Genomic DNA, 18,944 nt, shown 5'->3' with positions numbered 1-18,944 from the left:
TTACTATATAGTCCATTAACCACTTCAGTACGGGACTTAAATCTCGCGGGCAGCAGCCAATGCCAGCCGTATGACGTGTTGTAATAATATTCGCATCATAAAATATAGTCACCGCTTATATCGATCGTTCTCTCTTTCACCTGCGAATTTTGAAACCCACAGAGAATGGGATTCAGGGCGCATTTGGGAGAATGTAAAAACACAGGGGCGACTACAATAAATATAATCAAGACGCAGATATGGCAGCGTCGCGAATCCACTTGCTTCTCATGACGCCTACGTGTGCGGCACCGTATGGAAGGGGTTAACACTCTATCTACCACCCTTCCATCCACCACCCTCTCCCATGTATACTTATGCTTGACTTTCTTCCTAAACACTGTATTTGCTATCATCAACTCTTTTGAGACACATCTCCACCATCAACTCTCCATTACGATTTTTTCCTGGAACTCCATACTTCCCAATAACTCCATCTATTGGTTCATTTCCTACACTAGCATTAAGGTCTCCCAATACTACACTGACATTTCTCCCTAATCCCTCTACGGACTCATCCATCCAAAAAGCCTCCCTTTCCTCTATACTCTTCTCACTACCAGGCCCATATGCACTTACAAAAAGCCACATCTCCCTTCTTAGCTTCACCTTCATCCACATTAACCTTGAAGAAACCTCTTTCCACTCCACTACACGCTTACCTATCTCTTCACTTACTAATATAACCACCTCTTCTCTCCCTCATCCTTTCTTCACTCCTGAGAACCTCCCAACTACACTCCCAAACTCACCCTTGCCCCTCCCTTTTAATTAAGTTTCACTCAATGCCATCACATCTTTCTTCTCACAAATATACTCCCTATCTCTTCTCTTTTACTCTCATCTATACCATATCCACGCACATGAAAAGACCCAAACTTTAGGCTACTGGTTGGAAAACTCCTAGACACCTCTTATGCCTTTACTTTTTTTAGGAATGTTCCCTTTGGGGCTACAGGTAACAGGATTCCTAGTCCTATCCCCATCTTGTTTTTTGTTGCCTCATACGACTGAAGTGGGAAGACTTGGTGGCAGCATTCTTTTCCCCCACCACAGGGCAGACAAAAAAAGAAATGAATATTCAGAGAAATGGTACAGGACAGTAACAAGGGGTTGGGAGATAGCATAACGGAGGGATAGTTGTAGTATAATAAAAGTGTCATCATTTGTCTATGAACAGTCTTCCTCTATCCTAGACAAAATTATATGTGGCTCTGGTCCATAAGGGCACCCCATATAGACCCTAAACTATCAACTGTATGCTACTTTGCCACAATAACATGCAGCCAATACCCAAGAGACAGAGAATAACATGCAGCCAATACAGCAGATGGGGAAGAAAAACAAAACTATGAAAAAGACAAAATAAATAAATGTAAGGATCAACCTAAATTATTCTACAGGTATGAGAATGGTAAACTGACAAATAAACAAGAAATAGTGAAACTGCATCAAGGGAATGAGGAATATATAGATGTAGAAATGGCTGAAATTATGAACAAACATCTTAAGTCTGTATTCACAATAGAAAATGCACATAATTGGGAAGAAGAAAAGGTAGAAAGATCCACCTCAACAAAAGAAATAAATGTAACACAAAAAGAAATAAGGGATCAAATAATAATCCTTGATGTCAGAAAATCACACTCTCCAGATGGAATTGCAAATTGGATACTAAGAGAATGCATAGATGAGCTAGTGGACAAGATATTTAAAATAGATTGCTCACTCAAAGAAGGAAAGGTACCACAAGATTGGAAAAATGCAAATATTGTTCCAATATATAAAGGGGGAGATAAGGAAGACCCAACAAGCTATAGACCGGTCTCCCTTAAAAGCACAATAGCTAAAATATGTGAAAAAATCACATAAAGTAGATGGATTAAACATCTGGAAGAAAATAAGATACTGAATCCAAAACAATTTGGCTTTAGACAAGGAAGATCTTGTGCCACCAACTTGACTTTTTTTTTTTATTCAAGGCTAATAGACATACGTACATACATATACCAAAGGCTTTTCCCCCTACACAGGGGGTAGCCAAAAAGAAAAAGGCATAGAAACAACTCCCACCCATTCCATTTCCTATATATTCCATTCCCCTCCACCCTCCTCCCTCCCTCTTATCTTGGCACCTCCTGGATGACGGGTTATCCCTGCATCCTGTCCATTGCCCTGGGTCAGAAGCAGTGTCGCAAGACACAGCACATCCACAGCAAGGCCACTTCATAAATTTGGCGACCCCCCCTCTCCGTCCCCCCATGCAGAAAAGGAGAAGACGGGGAGAAATCCCTTCAGACTGTGTCAAATTTTTTCTCATACATACTTCCTCACACCCCATTCCCCCACCCACTCCCCCTCATGCATCACAGCATCATCTGTACACAACCCTTCTCCATTCACCCCTATCTTCTGTCCTCTCCCGTCCTTCCTCCACAGACATTCCTCTCTCTTGTAATGCCCCTTTCACCCCATCCATCCATCTCATCCTAGGATGCCCCCTCATATTCACTCCTTCCACCTCTGCCTTCCGCACCTCTTTTACTAATCTTTCTTCACTCATTCTTTCCATGTGTCCAAACCATCCTAATACTCTTTCATCAACTCTATCTCCCAGTTCCCTTTCCACCCCTGTTCTCCTCCTCACCTCCTCATTCCTCACTCTATTCAGCCTAGTAACCCCTATCATACTTTTCAGACATTTCATCTCAAACACATTCAAACTCCTTCTCTCTTCTTCTCTCATGTTCCATGTTTCTGCCCTGTACAATGCTGTTGGCACAATCACTCCTTCATATAACCTCCTCTTAGCATCCATTCCCAGATGTCTATTTCTCATTACATTTTTCAATCCACCAAGGCATTTACTCACTTCTTTCAATCTACATTCTACCTCCACCTCCACTCCTCCCTTTCCTGCCACATTCCTCCAGTCTTTCACCCTTAATGCTCACTTCCAGCCTGCTGTCACTTTCTCCCCTTGTACATCTCATCACCTTACTTTTACCCACATTTATCTTCAGCTTCCTTCTTTCACACACCTCAAACTCTGTCACTAACTTCCTCAATCCCTCCTCTGATCCTGCTACAAGTGCAGTGTCGTCAGCAAACAACAACGGGCTCACCTCCCACTTTTCTCCATTTTCTTTAATCATCTCCAATCTCTGACACCCTTGCATTCACCTCTCGCACCACCCCATCCATGTAAAGATTGAACAGCCAGGGCGACATAACACATCCCTGACGAAGTCCCACCTTTACCTCAAACCATTCATTCTCTCCATTTCTAATCCTAACACAAGCTCTACTACTCTCGTAAAAACTCTTGACTGCTATTAACAGCTTTCCTCCTATCCCATATATCTGCAGTACCTCCCACAGTGCCTTCCTGTCTACCCTGTCATAAGCCTTTTCCAGATCCATAAAAGCCAAAAAAACATCCTTACCTTTTCCTATAGCTTTCTCACACATCTGTCTTACCACAAAGATCTGATCTACACAACCCCTACCTGTCCTAAACCCACACTGTTCCTCACCAATTACTCCCTCTGTTCCTCTCCTAATCCTCTCAATCAAGACCCTCCCATAAGCCTTTCTAGATTTACAAAAGGCATTTGATAAAGTACCACACAAAAAACTAATAAGAAAACTTGAAACAACAGGTGTACAAGGAAAGTTAATAAAATGGATGGAAGATTTCTTGAATGGGAAAAAAATGAGGGTGGTAGTTAGAGACAAAAACTCGACCTGAGAAGAAATGATAAGTGGAGTCCCACAAGGTTCTGTACTAGCTCTGATAATGTTTGCCATATATATAAATAACATGGATGAAGGTGTTGAATGTTATATGAACTTCTTTGCAGATGATGCAAAACTACTAAAGAAAATAAGAACAGAGAAAAAATGTGAATCACTTTAGTGAGATCTAGACAAAGTCTGGAAATAGAGCCAAAAGTGGGAAGTGTACTTTAACCCATTCCATACGGTGCCGCATACGTAGGCGGCATGAGGAGCAAGTGGATACGCGAGGCTGCCGTATCGGCATCTTGATTATATTTATTGCAGTTGCCCCTGCGTAATGACATACTCTCTAAACTGCCTTCATCACATTTTCTATGGTTATCAAAATTCACGGGTGAAAGAGAGAACGATCGATATAAGTGGTGACTATATTAATATGATGCGAGTATTATTACGACACATCGTACGTCTGGCAGCTAATGCTGCCCGCGAGATTTTGAACCGTACTGAAGAGGTTAACATCAAGAAATGCAGTATAATGGAGTTTGGAAAAATCAAAAATAGAATATCAGGGCAATATAAGGTTGGTACAAAAGAATGGATGGGGTGAAAGGGGCATTGCACAAGAGAGCAATGTCTGTTGAGGAAGGATGGGAGAGGACAGAAGATAGGGGTGAATGGAGAAGGGTTGTGTATGGATGATGCTGTGATGCATGAGGGGGGAGTGGGTGGAGGATGGGGGGTGAGGAAGTATGTATGAGAACAAATTTGACACAGCCCGAAGGGATTTCTCCCCGTCTTCTCCTTTTCTGCATGGGGGGATGGAGAGGGGGGGGTCACCGAATTTATGAAGCGGCTTTGCTGTGGATGTGCTGTCTTGTGACACTGCTTCTGACCCAGGGCAGTGGACAGGATGCAGGGATGACCCGTCATCCAGGAGGTGCCAAGATAAGTCGGAGGGAGGAGGGTGGAGGGGAGTGGAATATGTAGGGAATGGAATGGGTGGGAGTGGTTTCTATGCCTTTTTCTTTTTGGCTACCCCCCGTGTAAGGGGGAAAAAGCCTTTGGTATATGTATGTATATACAAAAGAAGTAAAGAAAGTTAGCTCGGAAAAGGACCTAGAGTAATTATTAGCAAAGACATGTCACCAGATAAGCATATAAACAAAATAGTCGGAGAAACCTATAATTTACTAAGAACAATAAAGGTGGCCTTTCACTACATGGATAAGGAAATGGTAAAGAAAATGTTAGTCACACTGATAAGATCAAGATTGGAGTACACTGCAACATGATGGATACCTAACACAAAAAAGAATATAAAGAAATTAGAAAGAATCCAAAGAGCAACGACAAAGATGGCACCAACACTTTCAAAATTGACATATGAACAAAGGTTGTCCAAACTGGAACTAACAACCCTGGAACAAAGAAGAAGAAGTGGAGATCTACTGGCCATTTACAGAATCACAAAAGGTATAGAAGTTCTTGATAGAGAAGATTTATTAAAGTGGGACAGAAGAAAAACAAGAGGACACAAAAAGAAACTCAAAAGGATAGTTATAGAAGAGATCTGAAAAAGAATAATTTTCCACAAAGAGTGAGAGATATCTGGAACAAATTGGACGAAAAAATAGTATGTGCAAAAACTATACAAGAATTAAAAAACAAACTAGATGCTCAGAGATACAAAGACAGGTTACTATGAGCATAGCTCCCTTACCATATAATACAACTAGGTAAATACACAATCCCCCCACCATCCACTCCCAAATGTCCACCTCTCACCACATTTTCCAATCCCCCAAGGCATTCACTCCCAATCCACTCCACCTCCACTCCCCCCCACCACACTCACACCCAAGCATCCAAAACCATCCACCTCTTCCAGTCTCTCTCCCCAAACACTCACCCCTAGTCTGCCGCCACCCTCCCCCCTGAACATCTCATCACCCTACTCCCACCCACATTCATCTTCAACTTCTTTCCCCTGCACATCCTTCCAAACCCTGCCACCAACCTCCCCCCCCATCCTGCCACAAGCGCAGCATTGCCAGCAAACAACAACCAGCCCATTTCCCACTTTTCTCCACCCTCTCTAACCATCTCCAACCCCCAACCCATCAGCCCTGCACTCACCTCTTGCACCACCCCATCCATGCATAAATTGAACAGCCAAGGTGACACAACACATCCCTGACAAAGTCCCACCCCCACCTCAAACCTATCACTCTCTCTACCTCTAATCCCAACACAAGCTCTACCACTCTCACAAAAACTCCCGACTGCTCTTAAAAACCCTCTTCCTATCCCACACATTTGCAACACCTCCCACAGTGCCCCTCTCGTCTATCCTGTCACAAACCCCTTCCAGACCCACAAAACCCCCAAAAAACATCCCTACCCTTTCCCATAGCTTTCTCACATATCTGTTCCACCACAAAAATCTGATCCATGCAACCCCCACCACCCCAAACCAACACTGCTCCTCACCAACCACTCCCTCCATTCCTCTCCCAATCCTCTCAACCAAGACCCTCCCACAAGCACCCCCAACCACACTTAACAAGCCAGTCCCTCTGAAACCCCCACACTCACACCTGTACCCCCCCCTCCCTTGTAAAAAAAAGGAACCACACAGGCACCCTCCCAGCCCTCTGGCACTCCACTCTCTACCAAACAAAAACTAAACAACCTCACCAGCCAGCACCTCCCCCCTTCAGACACTCTGCATGACACCCATCCAGCCCAGGTGCCCCACCTACTCTCATCATCCCAACAACTGCCTTCACCCCATCTTTCCTCACTTCTCCACTTTCCTCACTCATCACAGTCATTTTCCCAGCACTTCCCACCCCACCACCCCTCCCTCCCTATCCTCCTTCACATTTAGTAACTCCCCAAAACACTGCCCACCTTTCACTGCCCTCCCTCCACCATCATCTCCCAATCTGCACCTCTCACCCTTTCTTCTCCACTTGATTCGCCTCCTCCTCCTCCTCTCTCAATTCCTTTCCAAAACATTTTTTACTACTTTCAAAATTCTCAGTCACACTCCCACCCCACCTCACATCTGCCTTCCTCTCTGCATCCCCTATCCCATGCTCCACTTCTCTTCTCCTTTCCCCACACCTTCCACATGATTCCCTCATCCTACTCTGCAATCTGTGAAAGCTCACCACCTCTCTTCTACAACCTTCCCTGCTACATCATCTCGCCACCCCCTTCTACCTCCTGCTGTCCTCCCCATTCCACAACCCCCTTCACACACCTCCACCCCCCTCCTGCCCCCCCTCCTGTACTCCCTCTCCTCCCCCTTCTCACTCAAGCAGTTCACTCCAAGCACCCCCACCTCCTGTGCCCCTCTCCCTCCTCACCCACCCCGACCCCAACTCACCTTCCACCAAAAAACAATCTGACACTCCCCCACTCTCCCCCCCCAGAATATGTACATCCCCTACTCCCCTCACCACACTCCTGCCATATTCACCCCAAGTATCTAAAGCTATCCACTTCCGCCAGTCTCTCTTCCTTAATGTTCACTTCCAATTTGCTGCCATCATCTCCCCTTATACATCTCATCACCTTACTTTTACCCGCATTTATCTTCAACTTCTTTCTTACACACACCTTCTCAAACTCTGTCACAGAACATCCGCACACACCAAGAAACATTAAAACAACACCCAAAGACCTGTATCACACACAGATACTCTCTTCTCTTCCTCCACAACCACCAAATACCAGCCTCCGGAAACATATTCATAATCATATCACTCACCGCTCCATTAACACACTGAAAGACAACACACTGCTGCATGCCAGACCCCCCGGTATCCACCCTTCTGAATCCTCTCTCCCACAAAAGGACAGAGTCCACCTGGCCAGACTGCGGTGCGGCCACCACCCAGCACTTCTAAGCTACCAGAAGAGGCTGGATGACCGCATTGTGAACAGCTGTCCAGGATGTAACACTTCACCCCATACCATACAACACATAATGGAAGACTGCATTATACACAATCATGCATGCAAACGACACAACATACACTCTATAAAGGATTTGTGGGAAAACCCAATTTCGGTTGTGGCATTCCTTGGGGAGACGGGACTGCTCGGACAGACAGTCTAGGGAACGACAACAAAAACAACAACTCTGTCACTAACTTCCTTAACACCTCCTCTGATCTTGCTACAAGTGCAGTCATCAGCAAACAACAACTGGCTCATCTCCCACTTTTCTCCATTTTCTTTAACCATCTCTAATCCCTAGCCCATTACCCTTGTATTTACCTCTTCCACCACCCCATCCACGTACACATTGAACAGCTGTGGCGACATGACACACCCCTGGTGAAGTCCCACCTTTACCTCAAACCACTCGCTCTCTTTATTTCTAATTCTAACACAGGCTCTACTACTCTTGTAAAAACTCGTGACTGCTCTCAAGAGCTTTCCTCCTATCCCATATATCTGCAATACTTCCCACAGTGCCTTCCTGTCTACCTTGTCATAAGCCTTTTCCAAATCCATAAAGGCCCAAAATACATCCTTATCTTTTCCTAAAGCTTTCTCACATATCTGCAATCACCACAAAAATCAGATCCATGCAACCCCTGTCCTAAACCCACACTGTTCCTCACCAATTACTCCCTCTGTTCCTTTCCTAATCCTCTCAATCAAAACCCTTCCATAAGCCTTCCCAACTACAAACAAGAAACTGATCCCTCTGGAACTACTACACTCACACTTGTCCTCTTTTTCCCTGTAAATCAGAACTATACAAGCACTCCTCCAGTCCTCCAGCACTCTACCCTCTTTTAGACAAACATTAAACAACCTCACCAACCAGCCCACCATCACTGTACCTCCCTTTTTAAGACACTTGGCATGACACTCATCTAACCCAAGTGCCTTACCTGCTCTCATCATCTTAACTGCTTTCACCTCATCTTTTCTCATTTCTCCTCCATTTTCCTCATTCATCACCGTCATTTTCTTAGCACCTCCCACTACAACTACCTTTCCCCCAGGTAGGCGTAGCTCCTCCTTGGGGATCGGTGCCATCTGCGTAGAGCTGATGGCCAGGGGTGGTTGCTGCTGATTGGCCCCCAACTCTTGGGGTTGGGGGGTGGTCCCACGACGTAGACGTTGCTCATGTGTCATATAATGGCCAATCATCGCACATCAGAAACATTAAGAACGGAGTACCACAAGGCTCAGTTCTATCCCCCACATTATTTAATCTATACATGCATGACTTACCCACACCAGACACCTCAGAAATACAAATCTCTTCCTACGCAGACGACATAACAATCACATGCACACATCGTAACACAGACAAAGCTGCAGAAATAATCCAGCCTTACCTTGACACACTCAACACATGGTTCATCACAAACAGACTCAAAATAGCTCCAACCAAATCTACAGCAACACTTCTCACCAACTGGACAAAAGAACACAAATACATACCTCATCTCTACATCAACAACACTCTAATACCACACACAAACACACCGAAAATTCTTGGTGTAACATACGATACATCCATGTCTTTCAAACAACACATCACAAACATAAAAAACAAATGCACACCTAGACTTAACGCACTTAAGTCAATCACTGGAACAACATTTGGACAAAACAAAGAAACTAATATAACAATATACAAACAATGCATACGCTCAGTGATGAATTATGCGAGTCCTGCATGGGCTCCTAATCTCAGTGAGACACACCACAACACCCTTCAAATCATACAAAACAAAGCCCTAAAAACAATTACAGGCTGCACAAATACAACACCTACAGACCATTTACACCATGAAACAAAAGTCCTCAAAGTCAAGGACCACCTCGACATGAGAGGCACACAAACACTTGCTGCAGCCACCACAAACACATCACACTCGCTACACTACATAGCAGAACACCCACACACACCAAGAAACATTAAAACTACACCCAAAGACCTTTATTACGCACAGATACTCTCTTCTCTTCCTCCACAACCACCAAATACCAGCCTCCGGAAACATATTCATAATCATATCACTCACCGCTCCATTAACACACTGAAAGACAACACACTGCTGCATGCCAGACCCCCTGATATCCACCCTTCTGAATCCTCTCTCCCACGAAAAGACAGAGTCCACTTGGCCAGACTGCGATGCGGTCACCACCCAGCACTTCTAAGCTACCAGAAGAGACTGGACGACCGTGTTGTGAACAGCTGCCCAGGATGTAGCACTTCACCCCATACCATACAACACATAATGGAAGACTGCATTATACACAATCATGCACGCAAACAACACAACATACACTCTATAAAGGATTTGTGGGAAAACCCAGTTTCGGCTGTGGCCTTCCTTGGGGAGACGGGACTGCTCGGACAGACAGTCTAGGGAACGACAACAACAACTACCTTTCCCTCCCTATCTTCCTTCACATTCAACAACTCCACCCATCTTCCTCTTACCATTGTCTCTTCCATTACCATCTCTCCATCTGCACCTTTTACCTTTTCTTCTCTACTTAGTTCGCCTTCTCTTCCTCTCTTAATGTCTTTCCAAAACATCCTTTTATTACTTTCAAAAATTTTTGTCATACTCTTCCTCCATTTCACATCTGATCTCCGTTTTCCTTCCTGTATCTTATGTTTTACTTCTTTTCTCTTTTCTTTGCACCTTTCATATGATTTATCTTATTTTACAACCAATCTGTGAATGTTCGTTTCTTCTCTTCTACCACCTTCTTTGCTTCATCATCTTCTATTTTCTCCCATTCTCCTTGTTCCACACACCATTTTTGCACATCTTATGACTCCCTCCTTGAAACATCCTCATTCCTCCTCCACTCTTAGTGCTACTCTATCCTTCCCTCCCTCTCACTCTTCTCTCAGCTTCTTCTTGTACTCCTCTTTTTCTTTCTCATTTAACCAGGTTACCCCTAAGCACCTCCCTACCTTCTGTCCTTTTCCTCTTTCTCCATCTATCCTCCACTCTCATCTTCCTCCAAAAAATTATCTGATATTCCCCCACTCTCTATCCTAAGAACACACATCCAAAATTCTTGCTACTCTTCTCCTGGTTACCACTACAGTCCACTAAAACCCTATCCACCACCCTTCCATCCACCACCCTCTCCCATGTGCACTTATGCTTGACTTCCTTTCTACGTATCATCAATTCTCTAGACAAATCTCCACCATCAACTCTCCACTACAACTTTTTCCTGGCACTCCACACTTCCCAACCACTCCATCTATTGGTTCATCTCCTACCCTAGCATAAAGATCTCCCAATAGCACTACATTGACATTTCTCCCTATACCCTCTATGCACTCATCACCAAAAAGCCTCCATTTCCTCTACACTCTTCTCATTTTATAGATGCATAAATACTTGGAACAGCTTAGAAGGTGATATAGCCCAAGTTGGAACAATACATTAAATCAAATCTAAGTATGATAATTGGATAAAGATATAGACCAAATTGGAACTATACATGGATTTCAAGTTTGGTATGATAATTTGGAGGGCATGAGAAAGGGCCCCATTAGCATTGCTCCTTTCCAATGTACAGTACTACAATTATATATATATACAATTTGGTAAACACAATTCAGTCAAGACTTACCTTAGAAGTAGCAGCAGTGGGACATGCCTTCTTGGTGCTGTGTGCATAATTGTGCCACGCATGCTATGGCATGTGAGTACTATTGTCAAGATTAAAGTTGACCCCAGGATCACCATGACACCAATAAGGTACATACGAAGATGCCAACCATTGATGCAAAGTTCAGTGTTGATTTCATGCCAGATGAAGAGCCAGATTATAAGGGCCAACCTGAAGTAATGAATTTAAAACATCTATATAATACTTGTATGGAAATATACTAAATTAAGATACTATTTAAATGTATACTTTTTTCTACAAATATTTAAGCCTCTTCATTGGGCAACTCACATGTACCTAAACCAAAATTATGATCATTTCCTTGAAGTATTAAAAACCATTGCATTTACAAATAACTAAAATAATCACAATATCTATGAAAGCAAGCAAAGCCATGATAGAAATATAAGCATCTATAAACTGCTATAATTTCTAAGTTATACATTTCAGTATCTAAAGTGTATTTAGCTAGTTGTATTTTGCGGGAAGGGGAGCTATGCTCGTGGTGTCCCACCTTTGTATCTCGCAGTGTCTAGTTTGTTTTTAAACTCATGAATGGTTTTTGCGCATATTATTTCATTATCCAGTTTGTTCCAAGTGTCCAATACTCTATGTGGAAAACTGTTTTTCTTCAGATCTCTTCTGTAGCTATGTTTTTTTATTTCCTTTCCATGTCCTCTTGTGTTTCTCTTGTCCCAGTTTAGTAAGTCCTCTCTATTGAGTATCTCTGTGGCTTTCATGATTCTGTAGATGGTCAGTAGGTCACCTCTCTCTCTTCTTTGCTCCAGCATCAGTAACTCCAGTTTAGCCAATCTCTCCTCATATGATAGGTTTGCAAGTGCAGGTGCCATTTTTGTTGCTGCTCTCTGGATTCTTTCTATTTTCTTTATATTCTTTTTGGTACTGGGTGACCACAATGTCACTGCATACTCTAGTTTAGGCTTTATCAATGTAACCAATGTTTTTTATCATGTCTTTGTCCAAGTATGCAAATGCCACTTTTATTGATCTTAGCAAGTTGTAAGCCTCCCAGACAATTCTGTTAATCTGTTTATCATAGTACAAGTCGTTTGTGATAATTACTCCCAAATCTTTTTCGGATACTGCCCTCTTTACCTCCTTGGTTCCAATTGTATATTTTCCTGATATTCTGTTTTTGCTTTTTCCAAACTCCATTATGCTACACTTCTTAGTATTAAAGTCCACTTCCCATTTCTGACTCTAGTTCCATACCTTATTCAGGTCTTCCTGCAGTGCTTCACAGTCCTTATCAGTTTCTACTTTCCTTAACAGTTTGGCATCCTCTGCAAAGAAGCTCCTGTAACATTTTACATCATCGTCCATGTCATTCACATGAATAGCAAACGTTATTGGTGCCAATACAGATCCTTGTGGTACTCCACTGATCACCTCTTTCCGATCTGAATATTTTTCTCTGAGCACTACTCTCATCTTTCTACCAGTCAGGAAGTCCTCCATCAATTTCAGTAGGTTCCCTTGTATTCCTCCTATGTGTTCCAGTTTTTTTTTAGTAATTTTGTGTGGTACTTTGTCAAAAGCTTTTTGCAAGTCTAGGAAGGCACAATCAGCCCATCCATTTTTTTCTTGCACTATGTCTATTAGTCTTGAGTAGAAGCATATTAAGTTTGTGGTGCATGATCTTCCTTGTCTGAACCCAAATTGTCTTGGGTTTAATATGTTTTCTTCCAGTTGTTTTACCCATCTATTCTTGATGATTTTCTCACAAATTTTGGCTATAGTGCTTGTTAGTGATACTGGCCTATAGTTGGTGGGTTCTTCCTTGTTTCCTCCTTTATATATTGGTACAATGTTAGCATTTTTCCAGTCTTTAGGTATATTTCCTTCTTTGAGTGAGCTATCTATTATGTTGTGTATTTTGTCCGTTAGTTCTTCTTTGCATTCCTTTAGAATCCAATTTGCAATACCATCCGGGCCATGTGATTTTCTGACGTCCAGTTTTGATAGGTGTTCTGATATTTCTTTTTGTGTTGTTGTAAACTCACTCATGTGGGGAGATTGCTTATTATTATCTTTGTCCCAATTTTGTATTTTCTCTCTGGTGAAGACAGGTTTAAAGTGATTGTTCATGACTTCGGCCATTTCTAATTCTTCTGTGTATTCTATATTTCCTTGGCGTAGTTTCACCATTTCCTGTTTGTTTTTAAGTTTACCATTCACATATCGATAGAATAGTTTGGGTTGATCTTAGCATTTATCTATAATATCCTTTTCATGGTTCCTTTTCTCCTCTCTTCTCACATTAACATACTCATTTCTATAGTTTATATAAATTTGCCATTTACTATGTTTTTTATCTTTTCTCCACCTTTTCCAAGCTTTGTCCCTTCTGTCTTTTGCCTCACTGCATCTTTTGTTGAACCAACATTTGATGTACTCTCTCTCTCGCTTTTGTCTTGGTACATGCCTGTTTACCCCTTCATTGTAATTTTCCACCAAGATATTCCATTTCTCATCCACTTTTGTCTCTTCCATATAGAATTTTTCCTAGTTTGCATTCTGGAAGAATATCTTTAGTTTTGCAAAGTCTGTTTTGTTGTACATCAATCTTCCTTTCCTATGCTTTTTGTTCCTCTCCATGTCTATTTCTTCCTTTAGTACAATTTCGATGAGTATATGGTCACTCTTTCCAATTGGTATCTTGTAATGTATTTTGTCCACAATTTCAGGTTCTGTTGTAAATATTAAATCTAGTTTCAACGGCTCTTCATTGCCTCTGTATCTGGTGTTTTCGCTGACCCATTGGGTCATTGTATATTCCATGGTCATGTCCAGCAGTACATTACCCCACAAGTCATCTCCTTGCACTGTCATGTTATCCCAACAAATTCCTTTGCAATTGAAGTCCCCCATAATTACCAGATTACTCCTGCCCATTAGTATCTCATTTAGTGATTTCCTTGTATCTTCTAGCATTTTTGTATGTTCGTTCTCTTTCCAAGCGTTCGTTTTTGGGGGCACATAGGTCACCACAAACTTTCTACTTTTCATATTCTTGCCTTCGACTTTTATCATGATCAGTTCAACATTACCTTTGCCCTCCGCAATTTTTGTCATGTTTGAGTCTTTCTTGGCCAAGAATATGATTCCTCCTCCCTGTTTCCTGTCCCCGTTTTTTATTCAGTAATTATATAGTTCCTGTCCAATATCGATGGATGGTATTTCACCTCTTAGTTTAGTCTCTACAAATCCTATTATGTCTGGTTTTTCTTCTAACAGGTAATCATTGAGTTCATTCAGACCTGAAATTAATCTGTCAATGTTAGTATAGGCCACTTTTAATTTTCTTCCTTCTCCATTATTTTTTCTGTCCTTGGTTTTTTCGTTTTGATGTGCCATTTCCTCAATCTCATGTCAATTACTCTCCACTGGAATTCCTTGCTCTGTCTCTGTTCTCATAATTTTTTTTCCTATGCTTCTTCTCTTAGTGACTTTTCTTTTTCTAATTCCTCAGTATTCATTTCTCTTTTTATCCATATCTTATTGTACTTTTCACTCCTTGCCAAGTTGCCTACTTTTTCAAAAATGTCTTCTACTACCATCTGTGACCTTAATTTCATCTTTAGAGGTCGATTTCTATCCTTAGAATAGTGACCAATTCTATATGTCTTGTCCAGGTCTTTGGCTGCATCTCAGTCTCCCCCCTGAATTTCATTTAGGATTTCTACTGCTGTCTCTTTTTCTTCTTTTTCTCTCATGTACCTCGCCAAACCCTGTTTTTCTTTTAGTCCATATACCACAATACATTTTTTCCTATCTACTGTATCTCTGACCCAATTAGCTTTTTCGTTAATCACTTGGATAATTGTGTCTTTTGCATTATCCTGCATTTGCTGCTTGACTATTTCTTTGAAAGCAATTTCCTTATTTTCAATGTTTTCCTTCAACTTCTTAATTTTCTGAATACTTTCCTCACCTAGGTTCTCTTCAATTTTTTCCGTCATTTCTTGTGATTTATTGTTCACCTCTTTCTTTAAGTTTTCACTATTGTTATTATCATTGCTGTCATGATGACAATAATAAGGAAAAGACAGTTGCAATTCTTAGGACATATAATGAGGAGGGAAGGGTTGGAAGAGGTGGTGATGACAAGAATGGTGGAGGGAAGGAGAGCAAGAGGAAAGCAGAGGGAGAAGTATATGGACGGGCTGATGAGGGCAACAGGAAAACAACTCAAACCAGCACAGATGTTACAAGTAACTAGGGACCGTGAACGGTGGCGCTCCATGGTTGCCGAAGTCCAAGAGGATATGGCACGACAGTAAGGTAAGGTATTATAATTAATTCTCTTCTTTTCATTATCACTCTTCAGCTCATTTATATCCCTTTTCATTTCTTTAATCTCGTTTGTAAGATCCAAGTTGGTTTTTCTTAGTTCAGAAATTTCGTGATTTGCTTGTGCTAAGCAGTCCATTAGTCCAATGATATCCATAATTTAATTCTCCCACCGTATCCTATTTTTCTTCATATCCCTCTCTATCTCTAATAATCGACTTAAGTGACTGCTTTCATACTTACTAAATCCTGGAAAATCTTCTTTGTCGTTTTTGATACACGTGTTTCGGGAATGTTTGTTTACATTGCGGTTCGACAGACTGACACCAGATGGCTCTGGTTCGTGATTAGCTTTCAGGTCGTTGTTTTCCTTCATTTTTGCTAATTCCGTGTTAACACAATTGACTAGCACTGCAGAGATATCATTTCGGACACTCACGATCACTCCCCACCTCAGTGTATGACTGAGCTCATGTATTTGCTTTTAAGACATTATGCATTTATTCCAGTACATCATAATTTGACACAGGCATGCCCAAATATAAAGACCTGTTATCCTTTTCATAAAACTACCTTTATGTACATATTCTCTGGTCTAAAAAGGTTTGGTGACTCACAATTAATATTTTTTATGTGAGAAAGCTATAGGAAAGGGGAAGGATGTTTTTTGGGCTTTTATGGATCTGGAAAAGGCTTATGATTGGGTAGACAGAAAGGCACTTTGGGAGGTTATGCAGATTTATGGGATAGGAGGAAAGCTTATGGGAGCTGTCAAGAGTTTTTATGAGAGTAGTAGAGCTTGTGTCAGGATTGGAAATGGAGAGAGTGAGTGGTTTGACGTAAAGGTGGGACTTCGTCAAGGATGCGTTATGTCGCCCTGGCTGTTCAACTTATACATGGATGGGGTGGTGCGAGAGGTGAATGCAAGGGTAGTGGGTCAGGGATTGGAGATGGTTAAAGAAAATGGAGAAAAGTGGGAGGTGAGCCAGCTGTTGTTTGCAGACGACACTGCGCTTGTGGCAGCATTGGAGGAGGGATTGAGGAAGCTGGTGGCAGAGTTTGGGAGAGTATGTGATAGAAGAAAGCTAAAGATAAATGTGGGTAAAAGTAAGGTGATGAGATGTACAAGGGGTGAAAGTGGCAGTAGACTGGAAGTGAGCATTAACCCCTTCCATACGGTGCCGCACACGTAGGCGTCATGAGGAGCAAGTGGATTCGCGACGCTGCCATATCGGCGTCTTGATTATATTTATTGTAGTCGCCCCTGTGTTTTTACATTCTTCCAAATGTGCCCTGAATCCCATTCTCTGTGGTTTTCAAAATTTGCGGGTGAAAGAGAGAACGATCGATATAAGCGGTGACTATATTTTATGATGCGAGTATTATTACGACACGTCGTACGGCTGGCATTGGCTGCTGCCCGCGAGATTTAAGTCCGGAGTGAAGTGGTTAAGGGAGAGCGACTGGAGGAAGTGGATAGTTTTAGATACTTGGGTGCAAATGTGGCAGGAAAAGGTGGAGTGAAGGTGGAGGTAGAATGTAGATTGAGAGAAGCGAGTAAATGCCTTAGTGGATTAAAGAGTGTAATGAGGAATAGACATTTAGGAATGGATGCGAAGAGGAGACTGTATGAAGGAGTGATTGTGCCAACAGCACTGTATGGGGCAGAAACGTGGAACATAAGAGAAGAAGAGAGAAGGAGTTTGAATGTGTTTGAGATGAGGTGTCTGAGAAGTATGATGGGGGTTACTAGGCTAGATAGAGTGAGAAATGAGGTGAGGAGGAGAACAGGGTTGAAAAAGGAGCTGGGAGATAGGGTTGTTGAAAGAATATTGGGATGGTTTGGACACATGGGAAGAATGAGTGAAGAAAGACTAGTAACAGAGGTATGGAAGGCAGATGTGGAGGGAGTGAACATGAGGGGACGTCCTAGGATGAGGTGGATGGATGGGGTGAAGGGGGCTTTGGGGAAGAGGGGAATGTCTGTTGAGGAAGGAAGGGAGAGGACGGAAGACAGAGGTGAGTGGAGAATGGTTGTATATGGATGATGTTGTGATTGCATGAGGAGGAATGGGCGGGGGGGTGGGGGTGAGGTAGTATGTGTAAGCAAATTTTGACGCAGCCCGAAGGGATTTCTCCCCGTCCTCTCCTTATATGCAAGGGGGGACGGAGAGGGGGGGTCGCCGATTAAATGAACCGGCCTTGCTGTGGATGTGCTGTGTCTTGTGACACTGCTTCTGACCCAGGGCGGTGGGCAAGGTGCAGGGATGACCCGTCATCCAGGTGGTGCTCAGATGAGAGGGAGGGTGGGAGGGGTGTGGAGTGTATTTAGGGATGAAATGGGTGGGAGTGTTTTTATGCCTTTCCCTTTTTGGCTACCTCCCTTGAAAGGGGGAAAAAGCCTTGGTGTATGTATGTATGTATTCTGCTTCTAAAATATTACCATATTTGGGGAAAGATAGAGCTGATGGAGAAAGCCAAGCTGCAAAGGCATAGGTTTATCCCTACCTACGCAAAGAGGCGAGGTCCCAAAGGATTGCTACCTGATCTCCAGATGAGGCCAAGAAATTCACTCTTTCCTCTCTATTACTATCTATCAACATGTCTCCCCTTTCTTATTATTATTTTTTTTTTCACATTAGAAGGTTAGTGCTCTGATGCCTGCCCTCCCACACCTTCTAGCTAGACATAAACACCAACTCTAGTCCATACACATGTGCTTCAAGGACAAAACCTATCAAGTACTCACACATCCATCAGTGTAACATGCTACATATGGGTTCACCTAAAATGCACCACATTGGCCAATACAAACCAATATAAAGGAGTTAAAACAGTAGCCACCATAAATCAACAAACCCACAAATATGCTAGCATAAAAACTCTAAACATACTACAAATACACATCAATGGTATTATAAACACATGGAGCTGCTTCAATTGCTACATAAACATAACATATACAGAGCACTACTGCTAGAAAATAAACTAACAGCATCATCCACACTGCTTACATTCACTGAATACACAACTGTTAGAGAAGAGTCCACAAAGGTGGATTCATAACAACAATACACAACAGCATGGACTATTCCAATAAAACAAAAGCAACTAATCTATCTATATATCAAGAGCTTTTTCCCCTTTATAAGGAAGGTAGT

General features: G+C 42.3%; 1 protein-coding gene across 11 annotated transcripts in view; it reads right to left on the bottom strand.

Annotated features, from left to right (window-relative positions):
• Positions 1–18,944, bottom strand: part of LOC143027327 (diacylglycerol lipase-beta-like) — a 418,191-nt gene that overhangs the window by 372,350 nt on the left and 26,897 nt on the right. For all 11 annotated transcript variants that reach the window (XM_076188602.1, XM_076188608.1, XM_076188615.1 and 8 more), the window contains exon 3: positions 11,431–11,640. In XM_076188602.1, coding sequence (XP_076044717.1) covers positions 11,431–11,640 — 210 coding nt within the window. The remainder of the gene's footprint in view (positions 1–11,430; positions 11,641–18,944) is intronic.

The sequence above is a fragment of the Oratosquilla oratoria genome, chromosome 1, assembly GCF_046742065.1.
Source record: "Oratosquilla oratoria isolate Oo_2021 chromosome 1, ASM4674206v1, whole genome shotgun sequence".
Lineage (NCBI taxonomy): Eukaryota > Metazoa > Arthropoda > Malacostraca > Stomatopoda > Squillidae > Oratosquilla > Oratosquilla oratoria.
This window is presented reverse-complemented; position numbering and strand designations above follow the sequence as displayed.